We start from the raw sequence: 15,340 nt of genomic DNA, 5'->3' as shown, positions 1-15,340 counted from the left end.
ATGCAGTAGTTCGAGGCCGGGCATTCAGACACTGTCCAGAAGAATCCAAAGTCGCGCCGCAACAGCATTCCCGGTACCATGGAGCGGAAATGCAATGCAAGGCAACTCCACGTGCAAAGTTGCCCGAGGCATGCCAAAGAAAGGGAAACGAAATCAAGTCAAACCTCATTGCACAGAGGAATTGTGCATGGCTTTGCTGCCCACGCCGCCACCACCAACATTGCTCGGTTTCGCTTCCCTTGCGGCACAGTTGCTGGCAGTTGACACGAGAAAGGAGGATTTGACTTGGCAAGCAATGACACTGGAGGCGACGTGTTTTTGGTAAATAACACGGTTTCCGCAGCCATGGAACATGGGCCACGGGGCCATGGGATGTTATTGGGAATCTTAAACTGTATCCTGGGGTCGGCCAACGGGTGCAGGTGGCTCGGTTGCACGTCTTGGGGCGCTGGGTAGAGAGAGAGAGAGAGAGAGAGAGCCTGATCGGTGTGCCATGTATGCGATGTAGTGATTAGAGTCTGGATTCTTACAGGATGGAGCGGGTGATGATGAGCAGCACATTACGCCTTGGTTTTGGTGGGGTGGATGTCGTCTTGAAAATAGAAGCGAAGAAAACCTAGGTCCATCATGGACGCCTAAGCATGTTTTACGTGGATCATGACATTTGTCGTCAGCAGGAATCCATCTCAACACGTTTGCCAGGAACATGTCCACTCTCTTCCAGTCTCATCAGCCCCCGGATTTCACCACCCAACACGCCGGTTTCTTCCCTCTCACATGGGCACATCCTTCTTCGCCCAGCTCCCTTTGCGCCGGGCACTTTGCTCGCGGACCAGCGCATCCCTTACCCAACCTGTGGCCGCGGGAGGCACATCAATGGCGTAGACGAAGGGAAAAGAGCACACGAAAGGGATTTCCTAATCCAGTAGCTCTTCAATTCGCCCGGGGTTTCGGACACCGTCTCCAGCCCAACGGGTACAAGTAGGGGCGGGAAAGGATTCCAAGGGATGTCGCGGAGTTGTGTGCGTATGTGCATAGGTGGAAACGAGAAAGGAGCCATCTTGTCGTATATGACCACCGACGGCAGTCCCGGTAATACCAAGGACAGGGCGGATTGAGGATATCCCTTTTGCTTCTTCGCTTTCGCATAGGTTACGCGAGGATCTACACGGAGTCTCAGACGGACGAGAAAGCTCCTAAGCAAGGCATCGGGTTGGCGGCGCTTCGAGTTCCAATCAGCTGGTAAGAAAGGAGGTCGCCTGTAGATTTGGCAATGGCTCCATGTAGAAATCATAATGTCACGTCGGGATGGTAATTGGGGGGGGGGGGGGGGGGGCCAAACGTTTGTATGTTGGTGACCAACATGGTGACAATCGTGATTCTAGCGTTTCGGAACGCTTTGGTATCTACTCCAATCCACCCCCGCCCATCCATGCCTATGAACAGAAAAAGCCTTCCCACTGGTTTTTTGTGGGGAGAGAAAAAAGTGAAAGGTAGCCATAATGATACAGAGAAGAAAGTCAGAACCGTCCGCCCAAGTAAGTCATTCGTTATATGCTCTTTATGATAAGCAACGTCAAAGGTAACGCCTGGGCCTAGCCACCACAAGTGGATATAGGACGTGTGGCCAGCAAGTTTCGCAACGCCGTTTCCGCAAAGTGTCTAGTAGTTTGAAGTTGAGAAGGAAGTGAAAAATGCCGAAAACAACCTCGCCGGGTCGTGTGAGCCAGTTGCGCCTTTGCATGCTCGTAGATTCGGGTGTGGAAATTCAGTTACGCCGGTGGTTATGCAGCCCAGTATGCAAGGTTTAGGTGATGCAAATCGCTCTGATTGCATCGTCATAATCGTCTCTGCTTTTGAAAAGTGGAAATGTTGGTGGGAGTGTAGGAGGATGCATGGATGGCTTAGAAGAGACCACCCTCGACAACACCTGGTTCGTCGTCCCGGAGCTGGCTGCCGCTCTTCTTCTTGGGCCACAGCTTGCTACTCACTCGCTTCCAGCTGTCCCTGGTGGCGTTGGCAAGACCGTTGTGCTCACCACGACTGTTGCGAGGACTGGGGGTGCCACTGTTTGAGCCAGTCTCGTAGTAGGCTTGCTGGAAGTCAGCCATGGGATAATCGCTCATGGGCGGGGTGCCAGGAGGAGTCAATGGGTCGCTCATGCCCGAGGGACTGCTGGCGCTGCCAGAGTCGTCGGTCAGTGCATCGCTGCCGCTGGTGTAGCCCGAGGTGATGCGGGTGGGTGCTTGGCCGGAAGAGGTGGGCTGGGAGTGGAAGCGTGAATGTGAAAAGGGACGCGATGCCATGAAGCCGGAAGTGAGGGATGAGGGTGCCGAAGCCCGTTGCTTGGCCGGCATAGGCGGCTGTGATGATCGGGAAAGGAGACTCCGCTCCTCGTAGCTCCGGGTTGATGAGCGAGAGATGTTACTGCCGGCGTAGCTCTCGTGGCTGGCGGGATGAGCGCTCTGTAGGCTGACGGAATTGAGAAACGAGACTAGTACACTCTCCTCCATGAGCTCGTTGATCTTGGCCACGGCACTGTCCAAGGATGATGGATGGGGTGGAACGTAGGAGTCGGAGAGGCCGAGCAATTGGTCGCGGACTTCAGCCGGGAGGTTGACCTGGGATTGTTAGCGACAAGTCAGAGCGGGGTGGGCATGGCTGTCAGCAGGTGCACTCACTTCTCGCGGACCGGACTCGCGGATGTAAGCGTCGATTAGTCGACGCCAGAGCATGAGCACGTAGCCACACTCTTCGGACAAGGGTGAGATGGGAGTGCCGGGATGGCGATTGACCATCTTGGAGTAGTGCTTGCGGTAGCGAGAGGCGTCCATTGTGAATTCGAGGTTCTCGAGGCAGTGGTTCTGTGACAGGAAGGCCATGAAGGAGGTGAGTGTGTAGGGGGGCGGGGCCGTGTTGCTGAGTATCTCCTGCAGGTTTGGTTTGCGGCACTGGGGACTCTGGATGTTTTTGGGTATTGAGACGGTCAATGGGGCGGGGGTGCAGTCGGACATGGCCATGTTTGCGTCGAGCGAGGCCAGCGAGGGCGTGGGCGAGGGCGAGTGTGAGGGAGAGTGCGAGTGCGAGAGCGAGAGCGAGTTGGCGGTCGAGTGCGTTGATATGGACAGGGCGTCGTGGGCAGCGGGTTTGCGAGCGACCATGACGCTCTTCCAGAAGTGCTTGTAGACGCGGCGGGCGTTTTTCCTGCTCTGCTCGTCGAGGGCGTCACAGGAACAGAGCTGGAGTTGTTGCGCCAGCTTGGCGTTGGCGGGCACTCGGTTCGGGCGAACCTAGCGGGCGGAGTCGGTCGTAGCAGTGGCAGTCGAGGAACAAGGCTATGCTGAGTCCGAGGGCAGCATCGAGCGTCGTGGGCGGCAGTGCTGGCGAGGGCGGTGGAGGGGGTATATAGAGGATGTCTATGTGTATGTGTGTTGTCTGTGTGCGTGGTGGTGTATGTATGTGTGTGGGCGTGGGCTGTGTGGGCTGTGACGGGTGCGTGTGGTGAGACAGAAAGGCCGATGTGCGTCAGGACGTGGGTATGGACAGGTGCGGCTCAGCGTGGTTTTGAGCAAGCGGCAGTGGAGAGTCAGGGAGTCTTGGGTCAATGCTTGGGCGGAAAGCTCAGTCAGGATGCACACGCCAGGGCCCACCAAGCGGTTTGGGCCAGCAAGAAGGATCGAGGGCCCATGGCTGAGGGCGCCGCGACTGCCCTTAAAGCGGCCACTCGCGCCTGCAACCCCATTGGCCCTCGCCGTCTTCTGGAAGACGCTCGCCCGCATCGTCATCCTTGCCGAAACCGCCCCCTGGCTGCCACCCTCTTCACCCTCTTCACCCTCTTGCCACCAGAACCGCTGCACACGCTCACTGCAACGCGCAGCCTTGTCGCTGCTGCACCCATCCCATCATCTCACCCACACTTGGTGCCATTCCCTTCGTGGCTCCCATGCCCGGCACTAGTCGGTCTGCGCCCCTCGGCCCTTTTGCTCTGATAAAGAAGCCCACACTCATCTTTAGTTTCCCTTGGGAGAGAGACGCAACGGCAGCTCTCCTTCTCCTTCTCCTTCTTATTCTCCATTTCCATCACGATTGCCGTCATCGTCATCTCCTTGTGCTCCGCGTGCTTCCCAGCGACATGGAATGCCCACGCAAGCGAGACGTCCAGCATGCCGCAAACCAACGGCCCTCAGCCCGAGGCGTGCCCACTAATCCACCCTATGACTCTGCCTGCACCACAAAGGAAGGTCCATCCATCATCCATATATCCGCCGCATCAGTGTCCTGAATGGCTGTCTGTCTGTCTGTATACGTGCTTGCTTTGTCACAATGCCTTGGGTAGCTCTCGGCAACAACAACAACAACAACAACAACAACAACAACATCGACTAGTACAACAACAACAACAATAACAACATCATCATCTTCTGCCGCATGGTGTGCGCGCGCAACGGTACTTGATCATGCCTTTGTCGCCAATCACACCTGCACTGTAGGTCTTAGACCAGCCGAGCCCGCACGGCCACAAGCTTGGCCCTGGCCCCACGCCTGAGGTCAAACTTGTCCTCCAAGTGCTCCCCTCAGCCAACCATGATCCGCCTGACATGTGCCGGCCCATCTCCTGCCTTTTAGCACCCATCTCAAGCAAACACGGTGCCAGTAGACGTCTGCGCGCCGTGTTTCTTTTGTCCTCTACATAGATAGCATCTGCGCAATCAGCACTGCTGGCCCTACATGCGCGTAATCAACCTTTGTCCTCGTTGTCGCTGCCAAGCTAGGAATGCTGACGTTCCACCAGCGCTACCACATGATCAGGCCACCCGTCCTCATCCCTGCTGCTTCGCCAGTTCATTACCGTGCAACCCAAGAAATCTTCCAGAACCCTTCCATCCTTCTGGAATTCTGCCTCAACCATCCTAGTGCAAGCCACAATGGCCTGGTTTGTCGATCCAGCATCGCTCGCTCCATCAACGACCTCCTACATGCCTCAGCGTAACGCTTGCAACACTCCACCTTCAACCCTTCTCTCCGACGTGCCTCACCCATTCAATGTAGCCTCGCGTGTTGTTGACCTTCTTCCTCGGCCTTTCTCCAGCCGCCCACCCGCTTGTGCGTCGCAGCGCTGCCTGTGTGGCGCTTCTAGAAGGACTGCGCTGTCGTTGCAACACCGTCAGTACCCGGCAAACGACTCAGCACCCGCCTACCTTCACCCGAATACTATCCCCACCGAAAATTCTGAGCCGCCAACAAAAAAAAAGCTCGGTGCCTCAGCAATACCGCATGACGCAGCCAGTGGGCCCCCTTCTGCTCGCGTATTCGATTGATTCACCCGCTTCACCGCTTCGTGGGGTTTCATTTTTCTAGCCGCATCCCACGTCGGTCGGAGAGCCGCCTTCCATGAAACCACAATGCTAATTTGGCCGAGTCTTCTCTTGTTCCAGCCTCAGCCATGTCGGAACGACATGTCTTCTCCTTGCATGGTGGCGTCCGTACTGTGCGCGTTTTTGCTTGTTAGAGCCCCAACGACCACGCCCTCGGGCCCAGCTTCCGTACTAAAGAGTCTGAATAAATCTTCACGTACCAAGCTGATGCTAGCACTGTTACATGGTTTCTGACTGTCACGGGATTCATGGCATTTAGCCTTAGTTTCCATTCTTCGCACAGCATTGCCTGTCCACACACCACATTGTGGTGTTGAGCTCGGACGCCAGCATTGATTACCTCGGAACCGGCCACCGGCCGCCGAAGAGACGCCAGGCATACATGAAACCGGACCGATGTGGATCGTAACCACTGTCTGAGCCATGCACTGATGTCTCTGCGCTGGCAAAATGTGTGCGTGTGTGCGCGAGTGAGTGAGCGTGAGAAGAGGAAAAAACAAAATGGTAAAAGACATGCTGGTGGTCATCAAACTGCTTCAAACATAGGGCCTGCCGTACATGCCGGTGCCGATCCTATGCGGCTGTGGGTGAGTCAACCTGCTTACGTCGTTACCGAGCACCGTTTGACCTGGATTCCAAGACAGTCTGCAACACGCGAGCGCTTCATTCGGGCTACCTGTCTCCTCAACAAAGATGGTCTTCTGGGTGCTCCCTTGGTCTCCTTCACGTCATTCGTTTCACGGCTCTTGCGCGAGGCAGTTCATGTCCAAATCATCCCGTCATCCGACTCGTCGGAACCCAATCTGCAACCGTGTCCCGGCCCTTGTCTCCATCGCAGCGACCTTCAGATCCCAACCCTTCCCCCTCATCTCGTTCCCATACTTGTCAAACATAGCCCGGACGTCCTCCAACGTCTGCCTCAGCTCAGCAATCAGGCGATCCTTGGGCGGGGCTGATGCTGTATTGGGCTTGTTACCCGAGTGTCCTTTGCCATGTCGGGCTCTCTTCGCAAGCAACAGTGCGTGCGCCCATGCTTTGAGCTGATCATTCGGTCCACATCCTGCTTTCAGTACGATTGAGATGTCAACTGCGGATGCGGCGGGACATGCTATGTATGCCTCGCTGGTAAAGACGGTTAGCAGTTCGGAGATTTGAATAGCGCGAAGCGCGACGGAGCCAGTCTGCGTATTTTGCTCGCCCATTCGGCCTAGCATTTCCTGGAGAGATACGCCAATTCTACAATGTCCGAGCATTTCGTCGTCAGACCAGCGCAGTATGTCACCCATGTGGAAGATCCTTTCGCGCTTGGAAACCTCGTTTGGGCTCAGGACGACACCGTGTTGGAGAATATTGCTGAAGAGGATGTTGCCTCGCTGTCTGTTCAGAGACCGCATGCTGACGGCTTTCACTGCCGCATAGTTGGTGGCTAGGTGTATCGCCAACAGGAAGACGAGTGTGGTCCAGGTCGCGAAAGGTGAGGTTATATGCGATACCACCAGGCTGCCTGCCTACATGGCTGTTAGTCAAGGCTCAAGTGGTGTGTAGGTTGTGAGAATACCCACGAGCATACCCAGTAGAGATATGACCGTCTCTTGGCTTGAGTCTTTCTAGGAACGAGTTAGTATCACTGGCCATCTGCACCCCACTTCAGACAGTGTCGATCGAAATATGTCTCAACTCTCCATATTCGGATCCGAAGATAAGGAGATAAGAAGACGTCACTCACAGCGTTGACCTCCCCCAGATTGCCCTGGCTCGCAAAATGTGCGCTCAAGCTTGCCTTTGCACTGCCCGCACAGACTCCACATAGCGCCCTCAAGCAACTCGAAAAGCTCAACACGGCCACACGAAAGGGTTTGTGAAAAGCCGGCGACAAGCAATCGAGCACCATTGCTGTATCGTTGAAAACATCGGCGGCCAGGCGAAACATCTTACACTCTGGCTCAAGAGCTGTGCCGAGACGGTGCGCGAAGAGAATGGTAGCGATGCGGCCGGCAGACTCTTGGAGCACAGAGAGGAGGAGTGCGGATGTGGGCGAGGCAGTTGAGTCACCTACGCCGACACCTGGTAGTAGCTGTTAGAGACAGGCGCATACATGTTTTGTCGTTATTGTGTGGTCGTCACGGAGTACCGCTATGCCTGACGCTTGCAATATGTAGTTTCCACCTCTCAAATTCAACATGTAGAGACTTGTTGAACAAGTCCAGCAGCAGATCCGCACAATGACTGAGAAGAAACAGGCAAGGAGTACACACTATCATGTGCATGGAAACGTACCTACCAATACAGCTCTCGACGCCAACATCCCCGCAATGGAAGAAGAAAACGCCTGAAGCGAGTCCTGTGCCGTATCATCTTATCAGCACATTACCCATCATCACCATGCCAGCGTCGAGATGGGAAAGATTTCAATACGACTTACATAGATCTGGTAATGAATATAATCCTCCGTCACACTGTGCGGATACCCCGCCGGCAGAAAAACATCAAGAAGACGTTGGGCATAGCTCTTCGCTTCTTTGGGGTACTAGAGTGAGGGGCGTGTTACGTTAGCAAAATTGCTTGTTGATTTTACTGCCATGTGTGGAAGCGAAACTTTGATCGAGATGCCCAATCCAAGTTCTGCAGAACGAGTTCAGATCGTAGAAGCACTAAGCGTGATGGACATATGTGCATGCGACATACAATTACGTCAACCCTCGTCCCCTGCGCCTCAGCAAGATACTCCAACACCAGATTCCCCGCCTCGTCTCGCTCGGCAATCCCAAGCGCCATCGAATCGCAGGTCGGTAGTCTGAGAATGGTGTGAGCGCCCGAGCAAGTAAACTCCCAAGATGCGTGGCTTGCAAACGACGTGCGCTAGTGAGAGGGGGAAGAGGAGGAGGCCGCAGGAGAGGGGCGAAACGAACGCGTGGATCTCCTCGGACCAAGCACAATCCCGATTGCACATCGATAGTTCTCTCCCCGCCAAACCATGTCTTACATACCCACTGCACTTTCCATAATCCTAATTCAACGTTCTTGCCGCTTTATTCACCTGTTCCCATAAACAAATAACCATCTGTGCTCGCAGCACCGTCTCGCTAGCCCCAGCCATGACTCATCTATCGCAGAGTAATGCTTATTTGATTACCCTGTACTGCAACCTCAACAGAACTGTCAATGCATCGTACTTTGCTTCTCCGCATATCTTTACTGCAGAGAGGTAGGTAAGCCGCGGACCTTGAGTGCCGGTGCGTCGACTTCGTATGTCGGATGCGTGGTCATGTACGGATGGTTGCTCTCAGGGAAGGCGCCGATTGGCAGGTGTAGGTAGTTGGGAAGCTTATGCATGTAAGAATAAACAGGGTAGCAGGTGTTCTTTTGATGCACGTATCAACGTCGTCTACATGCATTGAACGCTTGTCGACTAACTGCTTGTCATTATCTCTTACTAGTGTCTTTCCCAATAGACGAATCTTGACATTGCGCGGAGAACGTAGGCGGTTTTTGTAAAACAACAAGTGTCATTGGGGCATGGAAACTTGGAATGACAAATTCCAGCGATAGCTGTACCCCGGTGAAAGAGAAGTGCGGAAAAGTGAAGGAGTTTGGAGAGAAATTGAGCATGCTGCGAATGACTTCAGCACTTCGGCATAGGTTGTGACAGTGAGAGAATGTAAGCAGAAAGCGCTTGTGGCTTTGAGACTGTGGCTTTGAGTAAAAAGGCAGTATGTTCATAGCATACAGTGTTTCCAGATATCCTGGGGTAGGTTTTTGCATCGAGACACCACCCGGAAGATCCAAATGGCCATGTGTGTATCGTTATTATTACCGAGCAGAGCATGACACATACAAGAAAAAGGTTTAAAAATACATTGCGTAACCAAGGAATTGTTGCTCATTGTCCCTGCCTTGGTGTTGTCTACTCGAAACACCAGTGGACTGTCGTAAAATAGAAGAGAATTAGCAGACGTACGTGTCTGCTGGTGGCAGTGCGCTGCCATGTATCCGTCGAATGTTTTGCTGCAAAACCAACTCCCACCGAACAAAACATTACTTGGGGGTATCTGACCTTATATCCGCATATTCGATGCCAGTTCCGGGTCCGCTAAATTGCGCTCAAGATCATGTGCAGCATACGGCATGTAGCCAGCCATGCCTTACAGCCTGCTTCTCCGCTCCGCATAAAGTACGATAGAGTTGAGAACATGTGGTGCAAATCCAGAAAGTGGCTTACGAATCTGCACCCGCAGATCAAGTGCCAGGAAGACGTGCAACGCAGAAACCAATTTTTGACCGCCCCTCTCCTTCGCAACACGACAAAGCCGGCACTGCCGCTCAGACATCCTCATCCTCTCTTTTTCTGGTTGCCGTCCTTCCAAACCTCATCTTACCCCCCAATCTCTCCACCTCTTCAACCGCCGCGTCCCGCTGTCTCTCCAGCTCTTTGATATAGTCAATAGCAACTGCGAGCACCATACTTTTACTAGGCTTCACGGCACCTGTGTCTCCCTTGTCGCACTGCGGTAACATGGGTACCGCCCGGCGTAACCGCTCTAGCTCCGCGTTGAGCTTCTCGCGGTACTTGCGCTCGACTTCAGTGTGGGGCATGCATTGCGTACGGACAATTTTGTTGGCAGTGGCCGTGGTAGAAGAGGGTTCCGAGGCGGGGCGGTGCAGACGGGGGCGGCCTCGCTTGCGTGGTGGAGGTGGCTTGAGGCTGGCATCTTCTGGAGAGGGGCGGTGCGTTGCGATTGGCGAGAGGGAAGTTGGGCTGCCGTGGCTAGGGGGGGTTGGCAAGGGAGAGGGGGTTGAGGCAAAGGCGCCGGGGAATCCGGTTTCGGGATAGGTGTGTTGCACGTCGGCTGGACAGCTCAGAGGTGAGGGGTTGTAATTTGACCATGCGCTTTGAGGGGGTTTCGAAACTGCGTTGGTTGCAGTGACGAGCGATGGGGTGTTGATGTAGCTGTTGGAGAGCGGTGCGCTCCAATTGAGATCAGAGTTTCCTGGTGTGATGGATCGGTTGAAGGATGAGCTGTTTCTGTTGCTGCTGTTGCTGTTGTTGTAGCCACTGAAACCATAGTCAGAGAGCGCGGGATATGACTCGGTAAGGTATGCGTCGATTTCATCTGGAGATGGAAAGGCGTCGCTGTTGGGAGAGTACATTGGGTTGCTCGCAGCCACGGGGAAGGCAGGCAGGTTGGAGAAGTCCATCTTGAGGATGGATCGCTAACACAGGGCTGCGTTGGATGCTTATGACTAGCCACTGAATTTTGGGCGATGTCATATGGAAGGTATATATCGAAGGACTATTCGTTTCTCTGACCCCCTCCCCTCCCCCCCTGTTCACAGACCTAGCTTGGCATCCTAGCTAGTGATCACAGCTAGTGATCGGGTGAAAGCAGAATAATCGAACGATCAAAAGGCGATACACCGGCGTTTGCCAACTTCTAGAGGATGCCGTAAGCTTGGTTGGGTATGCTGCGCCTAGAAACTTCGGATCACCGGGCGGCCAGCGAAAATGGCGGAAACGCAACGACCAGTATCACACAAAAGCTCAGCTGCAACCAAATCATGTGACAAAGCATTCTCATAGCCTCTCTTGCAGCTGCGATAGCCGTCACCTGAAAGGCCACTTTTCAGGTAATCTTGCAATGCCCAGCAAAATAATACGGTTCAAGCTAGTGGTGGCGGTCTAGAAGGGTCGATATCAGTGCAGTTGTAGGACGCGAAGCCCGCCTTCGGACGGTGTGAGACGAAGCTCTCGTCTCCCATGTTGCAGAGTGCCGTGACGCTGACACAGATGCGCACTCAAGTTCGATCCGCGGGGAGGGAAATTTTAGTGCCTGGCAAGCATTGCTTGGCCAATCACCGCCAGCCACGGCCAGCGAGCTGATATGCTAAACCCAATCACGTTTAGGCAGTGACCTTTCTGGCAATACCTCCTTCAGCACCTGGATCTATCCAGCATATGGTCATCGCCGACTGCTTTGTCGTTCCAGCAGCTTCCACTTGGTCGACCATGGCCTGAATTCTTGGCGTCAAACGGCTCGGTATCTTCCGGCTAATCCAGTGTCCACATGGCTGATTTGCAGCAAGGTCAAAAACATGGGAAATTGAGTTCGAGAACCATCGACAATCGAGAATCGCGATGAGGCAGACACGACATCGCTCGATCACTCGGCCGAAACGCCGCAGTAACGCCGTTGTCATGTTGGGCGGTGAACGTAGGGGCTCATCTCGACACAATCCTCATAATTGAGACCTGAAGATGGTACTTTCTTCCGGAACCCGTACCACTTGTTGGCTCAGTCATCACACGAAAGACATTTTGGGCGTTTGCCGTCTCAGCTCGTCTTGAAGTGAGCAAGTCTAAGCGGTAGACCCCAACCCTGCATGGCACCAAAGCATTAGCGCATCCCGAGACGATGAAGTATAGTTTAGCTGAACATGCCCCCTGTCACATGTCTTCGGAACAACCACTAGGAAGGCTTGCCTGAACTGTCCCGGTTCGAAAGGTCGTCTCTACGCTAAGATGGCATGGTGACATTCTATTCCTCGGACCCACGAAACATTGCGAGTTCTTCGTAAGAAATACGTATGAGAGGCGCTTCGAGGGCGTTCACCTGCGATCGTGCAGTGCGGGTACTGCATCCAGCCGAAGGATCAACTGGACCATGGCCAAAAAAGGACACAGGATTTCGCCTATGAAGCGGGGAGATCTTGAAATAGGATTCAAGACACGACCGTAATCAAGGGAAAAAAATACGAGAGTATCGTGCTAAGCAATTTCCTAAACCTTAACGCCCCCTGCCATGAAGATATACCCAACGCTATCATGCGCGTACTGTCTTACCCATCCTGTTCAACTTATGCTAGTATACACACGAATACAAATCCCTCATCACGCCTAAAGATCTATACCCAACCTGTTTTGGAGCCTCAAAGACGGACATTTGCACCAATTTTGCCACCTTGGAACCATATATCCTCTCGCCACTCGCCAATGCGAACACCCACGTACGCGAAAGCGCTAAGTTTCAACTGCCCGCCAAGTGCTCTCTTGATAGCCTGGTACCCGAGGCTGCCGAATGACCAGTCGACAGGTAAGCGCGGAGATTCGGAGAGGCCAGGAGGTACAGCGAAAGGAAGGTCATATACGATTCTTCCGGCTGTATGACCTTCGTAATAGGCTGTCGCGTCCATGCTAGTTATGTACATTGTTGTAGCGCGGAAGGGTGACGCCAGAGTGAAGACAGCTGTACTGCTGATGAGGTGCATGGTAGTGCCACGGATGAAGTGGGATCTGCCATCGTCTTCCGGGTCGTCGCAGTCATCGCTATCACATGGCTTCTTGGGGGTTGACATGTGCGGCATAGGGCGTTCGATGGGAAACTTCGAGAGCAGGCGGCCAATATAGGGTACAGATGGGACGGAGTTCTCGTGTGCTTGAACGGTTATGGTGGTGTTGTAACCTGTTGATCGCATTAGTTCAGCTGGTCATGGCCACGGTCGACGTTGACGTACCAGAGATGTACTGAGACAGCAACTCTGCACCAATCTTCTTCCCCTTTTCACCACCATAGGTATATGGATCCCAGAGAACGGATGCGAGCTTGTTTGTGTTGTTGCCAGGAGAAACCTCCATATCCTTGACCGTTGCGCTACCGATATGGGAGCCGTTAGCCAGAATATTTATGTTGAAGTAAGGGACCGTTGCGGAGTATTTTGAAGGATTGGTAAAGTTGACCAGGGCGGTGATGGTGAGAGAAGTAGGCGATGTGTCGGTGATGGACAGATTGCCGACCTGCACATTGATTTTGCTTGCTTCGTCTTTACCGTCGCCGGGTAGGGTGTCTCCGCCGTGACCAATTGCTGGACACTAAAAGTTAGCCAAGTGCAGGAGACGCGGCCAAACTTGGATTACGAACTGGTTACGAACGTTTGACTGGTACGACACCTTGCGCCGGAATTCCTCGCACAGCGAGTTTGCCCATGGGCGTATCCACACCAATGCTGACTGCAGCCTTGAGATCCATCGAAACTGATTTGCCGCCAAAGAGTAGGGCTTGGACGACTTCGCTAAAGAGGTCATCGTCCAGAATTTCGATGGGTGCGTTCTTGATGACAGATTGCACGAGGAGAGATGGTCCGTCTGAGCCATGACCTTCAACGCGAGTCGAGTTTGCCTTTTGCCACTCTTCCAGGTTCATTCTGCCAAGTTTTTTCTTGTGGTAGTAGATGTCAGCATCGGCTTTGACCTGGTTGACGTCGACGGGGAAGTTCATCTCGTGTGGCAGTCCAATATCGACGTTGACGATACCGGAGATCTTGGGACGAGCTTCAGGTGTGCCGGGTTCAGCGAATGGGTTGGGCAAACTGAAGTGCATGTCGGCGAGAGAGAAGTTCTTGATCATGTTTCCCATGGACTTTCCGGCAAAGGGAACTGGAACGGTAATGTCCTTTAGTAGCTCCCGAGCCCAGTCGGGCGTGGCAGGGTCAGGGAACTTGCAGCAGTTGATGTAGATGGTCGCGTCCTGGCCCTTCATATAATCGCCCAAGAAAGCGTCAAGTGGAGACTTGGCTGAGTTGGGGCATACCTGGGTCAACGGGTCCGAGAGCTTGTCGACGTTGCCAGTGACATCGACTTTGACGTCTGAGTTTGGCTTGATGTTGAGTTGGCCAGTTTGAGCGGTGCCCACCATGATGTGCTTGTCGGATGCTGCACAGCCCTCGATGCCAACATCGACAGCTACAGGAGGCAGCGTGATCTGGACAGGGAAGTCGTTGCGTACGACGATGGAGGCGTCGGCACCAAGCCCCTTCTGGCCATGCTTGGCCTCGCCGAGGTTGAGCTTTGTGATGTTGTAGTGAGGAAGGGTTGGGATGTCGCCTCCCTGGAAGACCATGGACTGCTCAACGAGCTGCTTGCCGATGTTGATCAGTCCCGACTTCAAAGGGACTTGGGCCCTGGCCTTGAGCCTTATCTGCCCTAGTCGACCATCGATCCAGTCGTTGGCGACATTGCGAATCCCGTCGGGCGAACCGGGCTGTACAGTCGCAACAAAGGAAACATGCGTGGTGTGTCCATTGCGGATGTTGACTTTGATTGCGGGTATCGTGGCCGTGCCGACCAAGACGTTGCCGTACTCGGGCAAGTAGACGTCGGCATCAAAGGGCCCCGTCTCAGCCTCGTGGGCAATCCACGTGCCGAAGCGGCCGAGATTGCGCACGCTCTGCTTCTTCACCTTGCTCGCTTTCATGGTAAAGTCTCCTTGTATGTGCACCTTGGCGCCATGGTCGGTCAGCCCGTCCAGGGAGAGCTTGGTGGGCTTGAAGTCAGCGGCCTGCATGGAGTACTCCTCGATGCTTTCCTTTGCCAGGAAGCCGAGCATGATGAAGATGACGAGCAGACACAGCAGGACGAGGGCCAGTATGCTGGGCCATCGCCGCCTCCACAGCGCGGCTTTGCCACTGCCACTCTTATGCGAGCTGCCGCTCAGGGACCGCAGCAACGAACGCGTCGCGGGGGTGCTCTCTTCTTCATCATCATCATCTGGCCTCTCGTGCTCGTCTCGGTCTTGTTGTGACAGCAGCGGCGTGTGCTCGGTCGTTCGACTGGATTGCTGGGAGCGGGCGGAGCGCGACGAGCGGGCGGACTTGTGCGAGACGGGTCGCGAACTAGACGGGCGGGTGTTGTTGGCACTGGAGCCCCACTGCTGCTGCTCGGCGTTGTCCTCCTCCATCTTCAGACGTAGGGGGGTCCAGGCGACAGACATGGCGGGCGGAGTGCTGGTGCCGGTCGGAGGGGAGGGGAAAGAGGGAGTGGAAGCAGCAGGTTGATGTTCAGTTGACGTTGGCCATGATCTCGTCATGAACTCAGCCACTCGCTGGGCGCCGGATAAGAGGCCCAGGAGCGACGTGTGCCCGTGCCTGCCGCGGCCGCTAGCCCCGACCCCAGCATCGCTCTCCACCCACCCACA

The 15,340-nt window shown here is 54.4% G+C and overlaps 3 protein-coding genes across 3 annotated transcripts; all 3 read right to left on the bottom strand.

Moving 5' to 3' along the window:
• Positions 1 to 1,366: 1,366 nt before the first annotated feature.
• ACET3X_004002 (uncharacterized protein) lies at positions 1,367 to 3,591 on the bottom strand. Its single transcript, XM_069450159.1, has 2 exons — positions 2,682 to 3,591; positions 1,367 to 2,621 (listed from the first exon to the last, which is right to left on the bottom strand). Exons 1-2 carry the CDS (start codon positions 3,159 to 3,161, stop codon positions 1,905 to 1,907), a joined length of 1,197 nt encoding a protein of 398 aa, XP_069307980.1. The 5' UTR covers positions 3,162 to 3,591; the 3' UTR covers positions 1,367 to 1,904.
• Positions 3,592 to 9,695: 6,104 nt separating this feature from the next.
• ACET3X_004001 (uncharacterized protein) lies at positions 9,696 to 10,571 on the bottom strand (the record flags this gene model as incomplete). Its single annotated transcript, XM_069450158.1, has 1 exon — positions 9,696 to 10,571. One exon carries the CDS (start codon positions 10,569 to 10,571, stop codon positions 9,696 to 9,698), a length of 876 nt encoding a protein of 291 aa, XP_069307979.1.
• Positions 10,572 to 12,128: 1,557 nt separating this feature from the next.
• ACET3X_004000 (uncharacterized protein) lies at positions 12,129 to 15,190 on the bottom strand. Its single transcript, XM_069450157.1, has 3 exons — positions 13,300 to 15,190; positions 12,885 to 13,232; positions 12,129 to 12,832 (listed from the first exon to the last, which is right to left on the bottom strand). Exons 1-3 carry the CDS (start codon positions 15,134 to 15,136, stop codon positions 12,300 to 12,302), a joined length of 2,718 nt encoding a protein of 905 aa, XP_069307978.1. The 5' UTR covers positions 15,137 to 15,190; the 3' UTR covers positions 12,129 to 12,299.
• Positions 15,191 to 15,340: the final 150 nt, after the last annotated feature.

This window comes from Alternaria dauci, chromosome 3 (genome assembly GCF_042100115.1).
Source record: "Alternaria dauci strain A2016 chromosome 3, whole genome shotgun sequence".
NCBI classification, from domain to species: Eukaryota; Fungi; Ascomycota; class Dothideomycetes; order Pleosporales; family Pleosporaceae; genus Alternaria; species Alternaria dauci.
Note: the sequence above shows the minus strand (reverse complement) of the source record. Positions and strands in the feature narration are given on the sequence as shown.